A 16,176-nucleotide genomic window follows, 5' to 3' on the forward strand; every position below is an offset into this window, starting at 1 on the left:
GTTGTGTTTCAACTATTTCCCCCTTTTTTCCACAATGTCTCCTTTTTTTGATTGTTCGTGCAAAATGTGCTCGATTATTGACATAAGAAATGTGGGCTTATATAATCCATTCTGTATTATATTCAATCTTGCCATGTCATTCTGGCCCCTGTGTTTTTTAACATGTTACCCCGATTTCATTGTTATCTCTCAACTAAAATCCAATGTGAAAAACTGTTTAATTAACAATTCGATGTGACACAACAGCCTCAGATGAAGAGCTAGCTAAAGCTCGAAACACATGTCAGGATGTCCTTCCACCTAAAATAAATTCAAGACTACAATGTCTACTTTGCAATTATCTTGGTGTGGTGTGACTGGGACCCTTGTTTCAACTGTGTCTACAGTGGTAGTATACTGGCAGTATACCCACACCCCCCAGACACCCGCAGCCCTGTGCTACCTTATTCTGTTCTCTACAAGCACTGTGGATAATTGACTTACTCTGCTAACCGTCGTCTCTCCAAAACATATAGCTTTTCTAAGTCTTGAAAACGACATAGGGTCAAAACACATGTCGGCGAATAAAAATATTCTTTCAGAATATTCATACATTTATTAAAAATTGAAATTGAATAAAAACCATCTGCTAGTTATATCTATTCATAGATGAGCGTCCACAGTAGGAAGATTCTTACCGCCCGTAGAGAAGGCGCATGGGAGTTACAAATCGAATACCCAATCCTTCCTTGAGGTGTCCTTTGGGGCAACCCACACCTATATACATTTTAGAGGGCATGGATAGGGGAGGCTTAGCGTACCTTCTGCGTGCATGCTGCTGGGCTTGAAAACATTTGCTCCCCAGATATTTTGGACTACAACTCGCCTGAGTCCTACCCAGCATTGTCAATGGGGACGGATCATGGGCAACGTAGTCCGAAACATCTGGAGAGCCACATATTTCAGACACAGGTTACCACTATAGACAAACAAAATAGCAGATTGGAAAGACCAGGGACAGCACAATAAGAGCTTTGCTCATAAAAGAGTTGGTTAAGGAGTACCAGAGAATAGCTGCTCCGTCGACATATGCCCAGGGAATTGCAATATACACAAGCTGCATTACACACTGCAGCAGTGATCCATAAAAGCAAGGAGCAGAGCTTACCGTGCATCTCCTTTTGACAGGTTGGTGTTCGCAGGATAAAGCACAATCTGGTTGTTCTCGACATCCACCACACATTTTGTATGCAGCTCATGTTCTGTGGGGGGAAGAATTAAAAGGCAAATAAATATCCACCATCACCTCACATTGGTTTTATTACTTCTGTACATTTATAGCAGGTTTTCTTTTTTAACTGAGCGTTTTTCGTAGACATCTTTAGGGTCCATTTGATGACTAGAATCATCCATGAAAACTGCAGTAGACCATACGTGAAACAATGGGCTTGTATCAATGTTCTGAAAAGCGGGTATGTCTGAGAGCAGAGCTGTGCCCAGTCAGACAATCTGTGCTTCCCCCCCCCCCCCCGCCCTGTTGGCAGCCAGGTTCCTTTGGGGCACAGAATATAAAAACATGAATGGCATTCACAGCATGAAACTGATTATTTTCAGATATGCAGTAAAGTGAATGCTGTCCAACACTTAAGACCTTATTATAGGTAAGAGAAGTGTAAACAGTATTTTAAATACGGCAGATTTAAAAAATACGGCCCAAATGCAGCCTGGGATTGCATGTAATGTTTACAGCATGGGGTACATAGAAAGTACTGCATTGGGTAAATAATGCACATTTTCTCCAGTGGACCCCAGCAAGGCCACTACTGGAAAAGTCCCACAGTTTGAGAAAAATGTGCAGGGCTCAAACAAGAAAAGTCGTGTATCAAAAGGATCTGAATGGTTTTATTTGTTTACTTTTTAGGGGATTAACAAAATAAACAAATGCCGATGTTGCAGCCAATTTTCCTTTTTCTTTAGCATCTACATTTTAAACCGACCCATTCCAAAGTTAAGAGTAGGACAAAAAGCAAAGCTCTACCTACACAAGGCTAGGCCACAGTTTCAAACCCCATATATCCCAGATGATCCCATGTGCATGGAGAACCAAGCCGTTTACAAAAACGTTCTGATATTTTCATTTGCACCAGAGAGGGGTCTTTATTGCATACAAATTTCCATTAATCAGGGGGGCCTTTCTTGCATTCAATTTTCCATTAGGCTTACTGTTTGGTGGTGGTCATACAATGCGATAAGATGCAGAGCGAAGTGGCTGGCACTCCTCATTCCAACGTGCCATGATGCAGAAGGAGGTGTGGATTAGCCTCCTCAAAGCAACGTCATTTCTAAGAAGTATTTTCAAGGAGACAACCGGGCTTGAAAAGCAATGCATGCTGGAGGAAAATGGACTACTCATGCAGGTTTGCAGATTAACTTGGAAACAATATAAACTCAGTGGAGAAGAGTTCTCTGAAAGCACCTCCTCCTGGCTTAGCTCACTACTAAAAGCCAGATTTTAGTAAATTGAAACTAAGCGATACAAAAAAGAAGATTTACAGGTAGGATTCTCAGTGATCGGTCTGGTACGGGACAGGATCTAGGCTTTGGGACCAGTTTTCCGGTGGAAGAGGACGGGTTAATCCTGACCAAGTTAAATCAGAAATCAAAAGCTGGTCCTTAGAAAGATCACTTGTAGTAGATGTGAAAGAAATTCAATCTTTACCACCACAATTTATGCAGAGTTCAAGAGGTGTATTTCCGCATTGACTTCCCAGAGGGATGAAGACTTTTAATCAAGACCAGGTTAAATCTATTGCTATTGGCAAAAAGAACTACCTGGTTGAAGGCCTCAGTAATATGTCATTGCGATATGGGTGCGGACGAATAACCAGGTTACTCACCGTAGTGACAACCTTACTCCTAGTCCCCTTTCCTCCATACTTATGGACATCTCTCCGTCCTGTGGGAAGGGACCGGAGCACTTTGTAAAAAGCATGCAAAATTTCTTTCAAAAATGTGTCCTTCCTCTCCTTCTCGCGCGGGGACCGGCACGCAGCCATAACCCCGGCCACCTTGGCTCTGCCCCACGCATCGTCCATCAGTCCTTTTCTATCGCCAGGTCGAGACCTATTAGCAATAACAGAGGAACCTTATTAGAGGGGACGGCGGGTGGGCGTTTGGAGGAAAGGGGACTAGGAGTAAGGTGGTAACTATGGCGAGTAACCTGGTTATACTCCTACGTCCCGTCCCCTTTCCTCCATAGTTATGGGAGATTCCCAAGCACTCCGAACAGGAACTATGGGTGGATGGAAATACCCCTTACAGAAAAAGGTTCTTCAGCACAGCCTGACCAAATTGAGCATCAGCTCTTGAGCTCATGTCAAGACAATAATGCTTACAAAAAGCAGATGGGGAGGCCAAGTAGCTGCCCTAGAATTGGACTCCCAGGGGACATATTTCTGAAAAGCAACCGCGGCTGCCTCGCCCCGCACCAGGTGTGCATGAATACCCTTAGGAGGTTTCAGCTCTTGGACGCTGAAAGACTCCATAATGCAGGCGGCGATCCACCGAGAAATAGTCGCCTTAGACGCCTGCTTACCCTGAGGGTAACCAAAAGTCACAAAGAGTTGAGAAGAACTCCTAAGCTTGGAAGTTCTGTCCAGATAGAACTTCAGAGCCCTATTGACATCGAGACAATGCAGACCCTTTCTGCCTCTGAGGTAGGGTTTGGAAAAAAGACCGGCAGGGAGATCGACTGATTCAGATGGAATTTGATTACCACCTTCGGCAGCAAAGCAGGATTCGTCCGTAGGACTACCTTATCCTTGTGAAAGACCAAAAAGGGATGCTCCACCGACAATGCCTGGAGCTCACTCACCCGCCTCGCTGATGAAACGTCGACCAAAAAGGACACTTTCCAGGAGAGGTACTTGAGGTCCACCGTGGCCATTGGTTCAAAAGGCTTATGGCACAACGCCGTCAGGACTACATTTAGGTCCGGACTATTAACTGGAGGGTATAGGCGTGTCAAGCCTGCAAAATGCCTCTTAACCACTGGATTACACAGAGAGTAAGAAGTCCGTAGAAAGATAAGCGGAAACCGCTGAAAGGTAAGTTCTGCAAGACAGAACATGGACACCCGACTCTGCTAAGAAGGATACAAAGGACAAAACGGTGTCAATTGTAGCCCCCCTTGGGTCCAACTGGGTGTCTAAACACCAATGACAGAACCTAAGCCATGCCGCCAAGCTGAGCGATTGTGGGGAGGGGTGCCACATCTGCTGTTCCCCTTGATGAAGAAGATCGGGGGTCGCCAGTAACCTGATCGGCGGATACACCGACAGGTGTTGAAGTTCTGAGAACCGAAACCTGGCTGGCCACCATGGGGCTATGAGTAGGAGGGAACAGTTCACCGAGTTCTTCAGCTTCCAAATTACACGGTGAACTACAGTCGGAGGCGGGAAGGCGTAAGCTCTCATGTTGTGCCATGGAATCTCGAGAGCATCCCCCAGAGAGGAGACTCCCAGCCCCCCTCTGGAGGCATACTGAGGAAGCTTAATTTTTCACCGCCGTAGCGAAGAGGTCCACCTCCGGTATGCCCCAACGCAAGAAAATCCATGAGAGGACTTCCGCCTTCAACTGCCACTCGTAGCTGACCACTGTCCGCTGGCTGAGGGCATCTGCCGTGACATTCAGCTGGCCCGGGATGTGTACTGCAAGTAGCCAGACACCATGAAGAACAGCCCACTCCCAAATCTGGATGGACAGGTACACGAGGGGGAGGGGGAAGACTTGGTTCCCCCTTGCTTATTTATGTAATACATTAACACCACATTTTCTGTGCGGATACGGACCACTTTGTTGGCAATGATTGGTCTGAACGCCTTGAGTGCTAGGAAGATCGCCAGAAGCTCCAGATAATTTATGTGGAGGAGCTTGCCCTGAGGCGACCAGAGATCGGAGACCTGAAGACAGTCCATCGTCGCACCCCACCCCAGGAGCGAGGAGTCCGTCGTGATCGTCACCGTAGGGGCTGGGTCCTGGAACCCCGCGCCCACTGACAGGTTGCTTAGAGATGACCACCAATCCAGGTCCACTCTCATGGAAGCCGGAATCATTATCAGCTTGGAATCCGGGTCCAGAGCCTGATGCCAAGAAATCCGAAGAGCCATCTGAGTCCGCCTCATCTTGAGACGAGGAAGAGCCAACATGCATGAGGCCATGAGGCCCTGAAGCCTCTGGAACCACCAGGCCAACATGCTCTCCGACTGCGCAAACATCTGACACGTGGCTAGCAGATCCGCCATTCTGTCCCTGGTCAGGTACACTCTGCAGTCGATCATGTTCAAGCGAAAACCCAGGAAAATCAAGTCCTGCGAGACCGTCATGGAAGATTTCCGCCAGTTCACCGACAGCCCAAAATGGAACAGGAGCTGAAGGAGAGACTGAAGATTGCCCGCTGCTTTCAATGGACAAGGACTGCGTAAGAGCCAGTCGTCCAAATACGAATACACATGGATACCCTGTAGACGAAGATAGGCCGCGATCACCGACATCTTCGTGAAGACATGCAGCACCGAGCTGAGGCCAAAAGGAAGCACTCGAAACTGGAAGTGCTCCTCTCCCAAAGAGAAACAGAGATATCTCCTGTGTGGATTCCAAATCAGAATATGCATGAATGCATCCTGAAGATCCACCACACTGAGCCAATCGCCCATCTGCAAGGAGGACCGTGTCTGGCTGGGCGTGATCATCTTCAATTTCTCTTGGGGTAGAAAAAGATTGAACTGGGAAAGGTCTAGGATGGTGCGCAGGCCAGCCTGGTTGGGCTTGGGCACCGTAAACAGCCGGGAGTAGAAGCCCTCCCCTCGTTCCGAGGGGAACGGGTTCCACAGCTGTGAGGTCCAGAAGTTTCTGAACCTTGGCTTTGAGGGAGGGCGAGCACGACAGCTGAAAAGGAGGGTTTAAGGGTGGGATAGGGGGTAGGGGTAAGCGGAAGCCCGCTCCAGCGACTGACAAGACCCATCTGTCTTCGTTGATGGTCTGCCACGCCTCCCAATGAGACATGACGCGTCCTCCCACCGGGGTCTCATGCGAGCGCATAAAACCCTCATTTTGCAGGTTTTTCGGTGGTGTTGCCACCTAAACCTGAAGAGGAGGCTAAGGAGTGGGAGAAAAACCAAGTCCGTTGTTGCCTACGCCATTTATTCCCCCGAAGGGGGTATCCACTCTGCGAGATTTCCAGTCAAGGAAGCCCCTAAAGCCAGAGGAGGGTCGGCTTTGCGACAACGTTCTCTGGGTATTGAAGGGGGTCTTAACAAGGATCGACAAGGACTTAGCTGTTTGAGTGCTATCCTTCGTCTTGGCGAGCTCTACATCTGTTGTGGAATGAAAGCGCTCCTTACCAATGTTCCCTCTAAGCTGTGCGCATGTGCGCTTGCCCACCTTCCTTCTGGGTGCCGCTCAGAAGATTATTAGCAGCGCACACAGACAATTCTCACCTATTCAAAAAGATTTAATAAGGCAGAAGCCACAGCAATTACCCGAAATGTTCTTTCTCTTAAAATAAGCAACTAGTCTTGATGTTCTGCTAATTTGCATTACACTACTATGTACCTGAACTCCCTAACAGCAAAATACAAAACAAGAGGTTAAAAACTAACATGAAAAACTGGCTCCATGAACAGAAGAATCTAACCAAGATATGCCTGCACACATTAACCAACAATTTTCCCTCCTCACCCATGACTCTGACCTAAACCTGACCTGACTCTACCAGACTTTTACCGTATGAGTCGAACTTCTGCCCTAGAGTAAATTACGATACTACCAAACAACCTTGACTCTTCTTCTCTTGGCTCTGTGAAAGGTTAGCAGATGTGTACCTACATTCACTTGTTTTATGTTTGTTGTAACATGAATAACGTTCACGCGCCAGGATTTCTGTTACTCATTGTGCCTTACCAAAAGTGTCACCCACATTTTATAATCGAACTACCAGCTCAAATATCGGATACTGACTGTAAGCAGGCTACTTGGACGTGTAACCAAATCCCATACTTCCTCTACTTTGTACATATGTGACGCAAGTGCTTTGAAGCGGCCCCCTTGTAAGTTAACGCATTATAAAACTCAAATATTACTTAGCCCTCTAAAGATTTTGAAAAGACAAATGTGATGCTTAGCGTCTCCTACTTTAGCATTATTAACATGACCCTATAAGTAGAGAGCAACATTGTAATATCATTTCCTTAGCCCACAAGGGTATGGACTATGCCTGGGATTACTCGTCCATAGTATCAGGCACCGGATATTCAGACAGGAGAATGCTTGTCACACAATCTGCATCGTTTCCAAGTGTTCAGAGTTCCTTTGGGCATAGACCTTCACAAATTATATGGTAACTCGCTTCTATCACTGAGCACTTGTTTAATCCTACACAATGATGTAAGGGTGGGGTATGTTGCAAACAATCTTGTATGCAATGCAAAAGAATTGTGTACATGCAGAGTCATGACATTCTTAAAATGCACATCATATTGGAGTCATTTAACTATGCCTTGCTTGCAAAGTATTGTGGGTCTGCAAATATCCCAGAGAATGTTTACTGCTCCAATCCCTCACTTTTTACAGGGCTCTCAACTAATATTGGAGGCAAGCACAGAGGCTGGGGAAGGATATAGGTCGAAGCATCACTCCTTGCGGGTGATGAACAAAGCAGCACATTTCAAAGACCAAGTCAGACATTTCGGCAGTACACTGAAGGGAATGTGTTGCGTGTTTGCTAAAGGATAGGAAATTGTAGTACCCATCTAGGGAACAGCATTTTTTTTCTTTCTATACTCATCTACAGAGGGCTTTTCAATATAACCATGTGTTCTGTATGCGCAGTCTCTAGCCTCTCCCTGCATCTCTAAGATCACAAATAATTACAGAAGAGGGATCCATAGTTACAAAATAAGGCACTCAATCAGTTGTATCTCGGATGAATTGATGCAATTAACTTAACAGGCATATGTGTGTGATTTACTTCAACAGGGCTCCACAATAAACCTTGTTTAGGCTCTTGTATAATTTTATCTAGGCTGTGGTGCAGAAGGGTGGGCAAAACTATACACTTTATTATGCGATATGTCATTTCACTCCCTATGTCAGGGGTACAAGCAGGGCTCTAATCAGATTGTGCGCCCTACTTTGAGGCCAAATGATTTTTCAGGGAGTAAAAAAGTAATTAGCTTTGCCAACAGGGATACGTCCTGCTTATTAAAAGAGGTTATTTCCCCATAAAATTCCTTTTGAGATCTGGCATTAATATTATTTGAGTTCCTTCCTATCCCACTGCTCTACTGGTTACTAATTTGAAAAAATATCAGTGAAGCTTGGTGGGTTGAAACACTGATATGTTCATTGGTTCTCGTTTTTGTTAGGCCCATTTTCCTTTTTAGGGAGTAAAAATGCATGGTGCATATGTCTCTTAGCTCTAAGGCTGGTGTTATCACTACCCACAGGAGAACGTAATGTGGATAGTAAGCAGAGGCACAGGAATTTTGGATCATCATATTCTAAGGTGCAGTTGTTCTGATGCAATTATCATCCTTACACAAATAGAAGCATGTTTTCCGGGTCCTTGAATTACTTCATTAAAGTGGCACAAGAACTCCTTTCAGCATGTTTTTGACACATTGCTTTTTATTGACACTAATCCATTGGCAAATGTATTCTGTCTGAGTTTCTTGACAGCCACATCAGTTATGACAAGAGCTATTTGTGTTTTGTAATACAAATGAGTGATTTTCCAGTGGCATAAAACATACAGGGCCTCATTACGACTTGGGGCGGTATCCCGGCATAAATCCGCCAGACTACCGTCCAAACAAAACTGTTACTGTACTTGGTCTGGAGGAATTTCCGCTGGATTACAACTGGTGCTGGCAGTGTAATTCCTCATTCATACCAAGTCCATATTGAGTCCATTGGACTCGATGACTTTTTTTGTGCAGAATTACAGCAGCAGAAATTCCGACGATTTTTGCGTTCAGTTGGAGGATTTATCTCCAGGATTTTCCTCAAGGCAAATCCTCCACTCCAGGCCCGAAATCGTAATTTGGCATAGTGGTAAAGTTGGCAGTAATGGAGTTACCGCCAACTTTACCACTTACCGCCAAACTCGTAATGAGGTTGATATTTTTCTCCGTGCAGAAGTACGTTTGCAAGGTACTGTGGCAGATATTGAAGTCTTCGACTGGTTGATGGGTTTCTGTATAATCAAGTGAGACATATTTTATTTTAGCCCGTGTGTTTGGAAAAAGTGTTGTAAGATTTTAAAAGAATTGCAGTGGCTGAGAAGAGGAAATTCCTTTCCAAACTCTCTTCTGCGACGGCAGCTCACAAAGTGACTTGCCTCATTAGTCAGTTGCGCACATGGAAAATAATGTGTGCACAACAGCCAACCGGTTCCGCACATAGAGAAAAATAATTAGAGGGAACATTGCTCCTTACCATCGAACGGAAGCTCCAACACCTCGCCCTGTACTTCTTTTGAGAATTTAGTGGCATGCAGCCATGCCTGCCATGAGGTATCAACCCCCAGCATAAGGATCCGAGCCGAGGTGTCCACGTGATGAGCCGCAGCCTCCAGGAGATCCTGGGCCAGGACCCTGGCATCGGCCAATCCCCCCTTAAAGTCTTCCAGCTTCTCGACCGGGATGAACTCCTCAAACTCTGACAGACCTTTCCACATCCGCATATTAGCCCCTGCTAACACCAGTTCGGCATTGGCCTGCCTGAGCTGCAAGGGCGAGTTGGCGAAAATATTCCTCCCAAGGGAGTCAAGGAGCTTATCCACTTTTCCCAGAACCCGAGTAGCCGTCGTGGAAGAGGATGCTGCAGGCCTGGACTGCAAAGTGGCCGCAGCCACCACTGTGGAGGAGGGGGGCAGACAAGACGACAGGGCCACCTCTTCCGAAGAATGCAGCCTGTATCGTGCGTCAATTTTCTCATTGACAAAAAGTCCACAATGTGGCTTTTCCCAAACCCTGCGGACCTCGGCCAGAACGTCCTTTTGCAAGAACAGGCCGCTACGCTCCAAGGGAGACAGGGTGAATGCCCCAGAAAGCACACCCTCCTGCTGAGCGGGTTCCTAGGGCACCGGAAAATCTAAGACGCACATCATGTCCAGCACCCGGTTATGAAAAGCTCTAATAGAGCAGTGCAGGTCCTCGTTGTCCTGATCGCCTTGCGCGTCATCCGACAGGTCAGGATCCTGCTGAGCCGAGTCGGGCACTGCCTTGTCCATGGGGGACAATGGGGGCAAAGGCTGAAGAGTCGGGGAAGGCACCGTAGGCAAGGGAGGCACCGGCGGAGCCACATGGAGCCGGAGGCGCGGGCGGACATTTCTCCCTAAAAAGACCTTTGAAATATTCCCTCAAGGGGTGGGTACATATGAGCATTTGAAATCTACCGAAAAAGACTTCCTCCGGGGAATGCTTTGGAACCTGAGGAGGCCTCTCATGAGGAGGATAATTCCAGGAACGTAACGGGGCAGGGTGCCACACCGGCCCCTCCACCGACGTAGCCACATAAATCAAAGGTGCCGACCCCGCAGGCAACAAAACATTGTGCGGAAGGGGCATCCGGGCGTTCCAATCATAAACTGGCTGATAAGGAGGCGCACAAAGAACTCTATGTTCACCCACAGAACCAAGCCCTACACCTGAGGCCGATGGCGTAGTTGTAGGGGTATCACCCAAAATGGCCGCCGCGGACGTGGCAGGAATGGGCGCCATTTTGTCATCGCCTGAGGGGAACTGCGGCACGTGAGGAATTGAGGCAGGTGTCCCAGTCGACGGATCAGGGGTCTTAAGTTTAGCCTTAACATAAGGAACCTCGGCAGAGCCGGTACTATGAGGCCTGGAATGTTTCTGCAACATGCCAACCGCCAAATTAGCCTTCCCAGGAAGGACCTCGGCATTGCCGGTAAAAGAAGAATTCTTCTTCTTTGCCCCCTCAACAGATCTGGTGTTGCCACAAGAGCGGGAACGGTGAGTAACCGCCTTTACAGATAAGGCCTTGTCAGGCCTCTCAGAACTGTTGGTAGCTTTAGCCTCTGTATGAGGGACCTCGGACCCAGGTCCGGTAACAGCCTTATCTGCGTGGGCCTCGAATATTTGTTCGGTGACGCCAAGCCTAACCAAGGCCTCGGGGCGCACCCCGGTCTTATTCTTGAGGGAAGCCGAAAGAGAGGCCTCAGAGCAAGCTCCGGTACCCCACGATTCAGTAGAACTGGGCCTACAAGCAGCCCCCACAGGAGGGGCCTCGGAACGTGCTCCGGTATCCACAGGCCCCTTACGGAGACTCTCGGAGAAAACTCCGGTACAATTATTAGGCCCAGCGGGCACCTCCGGGTGATCCCCAGTGACAGAGCGATCAACGCCCCTCCCGGCCCTGGAGGCACCCGGAAAGGTATTCCCCGGCCGGGGTGCTCTGAAAAGTAAAGAACTTACCGGGCATCTCTTTTCGTCGATTAACGCCTGAAAATGCGAAGGAGGAGTTCGCCGGACCACCTCCTCCCACCGCTCCAAACCGACGTTGAAGTGCCCAGACCGAAAGGGAGTCGCAGTAAAAACAGGAGTCCCAACGGTGATCCAGACCCAAACACTCTAAACAAAGAGGATGGGGAACCGCCCTCACGAAGCGTCGATGACACGAAGAGCAATCTGGAAAGTCTAGTTTGAACGACAGACAGACTAGTAAACGATCGCTAGCGAGAGCCAGAGAGGAAAATAAAAGGGAAGAATATCTTCCTAGGATGCAAGTGCGTCCAGTCCTGAACGAGCGGAGAAAAGGACTGATGGGTGATGCGCGGGTCGGAGCCAAGGTGGGCGGGGTTACGGCCGCGTGCCGGGCCCCGCGCATGAAAGAGAGGAAGGACAAATGTTTGAAAGAACATTTTGGATGCTTTTTACAAAGTGCTCCGGTCCCGTCCCACAGGACGGAGAGAGGTCCATAAGTATGGAGGAAAGGAGACGTGACGTAGGAGTATATTTGGTACATTTTATTCTGACTTGCCCGTTTTACAGAAGGGAGAGGGTGAGATGGTTTAAACCCAATTTTTTGCACAAAATATCAGAACCTGTAAGGAAGCGATGGTTTTGATTTTTAACTGTACTGTACTGTACCACAGTTCCTTTTTGATCTGATCAAGTATTTGGACCAGGCCTCAAAATTGAGGTTATTTAAAATGAATTTGAGCATGGGATTATAAGGATGGTTGTGTATTTTAACATTTTTAATTACTGAATATGCGGTTGGTGTATCAGGATTAGGTTATGCTTCTCCTATGATATTTATTGATTGGAACTGCTTTTAATTGTGTAATGTGTGTTGATTTAATGTATTGGTTGTTGATGGAGGAATCCAAATAATCTTTGAAATGGATGATATGCCAGAACACTGGAAGAAGATCGATGGAAGACAGAGCTGTGGCTCTATACACAGCAATCTTGTAAAACGTATACTTAAAATGATTTGCAGCAGTGCTTCCCTAAGAAATGATCAATTTCTTGTTGATTGCATCTCTCGATTTTCCATCAGTGACACAAATAGAACCGTATGAAACTTTCAACGCGCACAAGTCTGTTCATCAGTTACACGCATAGCAGAAACATTTGTGGTTTTGCAGATCACTTGAAACATTGCACTTTGTGTTTTCGACATATTTCGAATGCAAGGAAACTCGACCTTTTAAATATAGGATTGGTCTACCGAGGATTGACAGTGAAAAAGAGGGTATTCGAGATGTTCATGTCGAAGCACTGCTCTCCACCAGCAATCTTGCCTCTCCACTGCTGCTGGGGGCCGTAGCGCTAGCAGCACAGGCATCAGTGTAGAAACAGTGCACTAAATCCTCCAGGGGCTGCATCTCCAGGGTCAATGATTCAGTGGGTCCAGAAACGGCGGCCAGCTCCCAGGGATCAGCAAAAGCCTGCCATTTTAGCAACGAAAGATCTTGGATGGGACATGCCTTCTTGTTAGGGTGACATAAAAAAAAAAAAAAAAAAAGGTATTGGACAGAACATGTCCATCAGTGAATTATATTCTACGGCCATGTGACCGCCGAACCCAAGCAATGAACATGACTGCAAATCACCTAAACAACTTACCACAGTTTTAATGTTTTATTTCACACACACTCGTGTCAAGTGATCTAGCACTTATGCCGGCAGCATGACTGGCTTTTTTTTTTTTTTTTTATTTACAGCAAGCCCTGCCCTCTCAAGTACACTGATGTTACATTTAGGGTTGTTGGTAGCTTTTTTTCCTTTCAAAAGCATTATTTTGCCCAACAAAATGTCAGTGTCCACCAAAGGTCGAAAAAGGCACGTCCTTAAATTCCTGACTGCTTACTGATGCCAAAAGCATTGTGCCAGGCCAATACTGATGTAACCACTTAGTATTAAAAAGGTACACACGATCAGCTAAAAGCACTAAAACTCAGCAGTGGGACCTTTCGCTCCACTCCCGGTTCTCCTCTTGACAGACGGGCACCAAGCGCATTGACTAGGCTTCCCAAGGAAGGACCTGGAGCATGTTGCTTCCTGTTGCAGCAAAATTCTCGGTGCAGGTCCTGCAGAAGCAGAGCTTTCAATATGTGGTGATCCAGCGTTTGAGGCAGGGTTCAACTGGTCAGGCTATTCTACAGGACATGAACCACCCTGGGGGATGCCAAGAAAAACAACTGAAATCGTTGGACAAGTGAAACAACAACAGTTGGTCTGCATCATCAGCGATTCCTAAGGCTAGCTAGCACGACTTGTGCGTGTGCAAAGGATGGGCAGCTGAGACGAGCCCTTCCAGGGAGGGAACAGAATAAAACTGTCTGCACAAAAAAGACGACAAAGAAAACAGCAGAGGCTGAAAGATACCGTACTGTGATGAAGGACACCGGTCCGTACATAACCCCGGATGACGAGCAGCAATCCTAGGTGTGATGCTTTTCTTCTTGATGAAGGCTTCTACCTACCTGCAACAACAGTGATCAAGGCAGAACAAAGGAGATGGGGGGTATCCCAGCTGCCACCCTGTTCACTTTTCCCCCTGTAACTATCTGAAAAGCCGCTAAAGGTCACTTAAGTATGAGGTACCAAAAGGTGGGAGGCCAGCGCATCACTGCCCCAATATATGCAGAGGACAGTCCTGATCATCAACCTGGGGAAGGAGGGATTTGTAGAGTGCCAACATCAAGAAGAAAAAAGTGGCACTATCAAGCTAATGAGGAAAAAGAAAGCTTTAAATGATAACGAAATATAATAAATACAAAAACAGAATATTATCATACTAATGTGCACTGCTAGACCTTACCACCACCACGTTCCCTTGTGCGTGAACAACCCCATAATGCTCACAGTCCTTTCACCGAGCCTCTCCCAACTCAATAACCCTACCCAGGGTCTATTGCTAAGCAATCCTTGCAATATAGACTCTAGGAATGCCAGACTCCGATCTAGACTGGCCAAATTATTTGAACCCCTGGCCAGATCTACTCCCTTACCAGACCTTAAAAGAACTCACCCCCCCCTAGCCAAAACACCACAACTGCCAAACATTGCAACTATTGGGCACCTCTGCCTAATATTACACATTCCAAGAGTACAGACACCAAAAGCAATCCTACCGCTCAAAGCAGCACTAACAAACGCTAGATCTCTGGTTGCACATGCCACAGATGTCACTGATCTGATTCTGGTAGAAAAACTTGACCTTCTTGTCATAACTGAGTCATGGCTACACGCTGCAGCAGGCCCCATGCTTATGCTAGCAGTTCCTGACGGCTATTCAATCCTAAAACAGGACAGACATGAAGCACGAGGCGAGGGCATTGCCTTTATCTTCAAATCCAGCCTTTCCTTGAGTTTAGCCCTCTCCCATGACATCCAATCCTGCGAAGCCCTCACAGCCAAATGACCTCTGGCTAACTCCCAGACCCTTACCATCCATCTTATTTATAGACCTCCCTGGCCCCATCGGATCCTTTGAGGAGGATATTTCCACCATTCTCTCAAATAACCGTAAACACTCGTCGCAAGTACTCCCACTAGGCAACCTCAACCTGGGCTTTAATGATCTACTCGATAAACATGCCATTACAACTGCCTACATCCTGGCTGAACTAGGCTTCACCCTAAGAATTAACTTGCCCACTCACTTTAAAGGGAGAATACTCGATTGGGTGGCAGACTACAATTGTAATGCCAACATTACCTCTATTTCCCCGCAAGTTTGGACCGACCACTTCATTTTGTTTTTTTTTTTACACTTAGCACCCCCAGATCCTCCACTATAACCATTCCTTCTGTCCCCACCTTAACCTGGAATAAAAAGAATATTACGGCGGAGAGACTTATTCCTCTTATCCTTCCTTTCCTTAACTCTATACCAGACAACACTGACCCTGGTCGCTTGTCGATGACTACAATAAAATCATGACAACATCGCTAGACACTATTGCCCCGCTCAAACTGAGGCAGAGCAAGCCCAAAGCTCATTTGAACAAATGGTTTACCCCACATCTAAAAGACCTACAGCTAAAAAAAAGAAAATGTGAAGTTTCCTGGAAACTTCTTCCCTCAGAAGAAAACAGAACCAAACTTACTAAGATCTCACCCCTCTACAAAAAAAGAGATCTGCCTGGCCAAACGCGAATCCTACAACAATCGCATCTCAATCCAATTCCAGTATGAAGGAACTATTTACGATTCTAAAAGAATTAGAGACCCCCCACACCAGATACCTGTACAAAGATAAAATCTGGTGTTCTGACATCCAGCAAACGCTAACTAATAAAGTGACTGCCCTCCAAAATAAAATATCTAAAAAAAAAAAAAAGCATCCATAACCACCCTAACTACCACATTGCCTACCAGTAATACCTTATTCACCTCTCATAGCCCACCCACCCGCTTCAACTTTTCCAAGATATCTATCCCTGAGGTGGAAAAAATCATATTATCACTTAAACCCTCCAATTGTTAGGGTGACCTTTGCACAGCCCAGCTTATAAAGGATGCAGCTAGAGACCTAGCTCCTTTTATATCCAAGCTCATCAATGCCTCATTCATTCAAAAAACCCAAACCTTGGACTCATTGATACCAACAAACTACTGGCCTATCACGACAGTACAATTTCTTTGGAAAATCCTGGAT

At 46.6% G+C, this 16,176-nt stretch overlaps 1 protein-coding gene across 1 annotated transcript in view; it reads right to left on the reverse strand.

The window, feature by feature from the left end:
• KIF13B (kinesin family member 13B) overlaps positions 1-16,176 on the reverse strand; it is a 1,451,009-nt gene that overhangs the window by 1,293,221 nt on the left and 141,612 nt on the right. Inside the window, exon 2 of the mRNA XM_069605712.1 lies at positions 1,148-1,241. Within this exon, the coding sequence (XP_069461813.1) occupies positions 1,148-1,241 (94 nt within the window). The remainder of the gene's footprint in view (positions 1-1,147; positions 1,242-16,176) is intronic.

Source organism: Ambystoma mexicanum, chromosome 4p, assembly GCF_040938575.1.
Source record: "Ambystoma mexicanum isolate Mex_15411 chromosome 4p, UKY_AmexF1_1, whole genome shotgun sequence".
NCBI classification, from domain to species: domain Eukaryota; kingdom Metazoa; phylum Chordata; class Amphibia; order Caudata; family Ambystomatidae; genus Ambystoma; species Ambystoma mexicanum.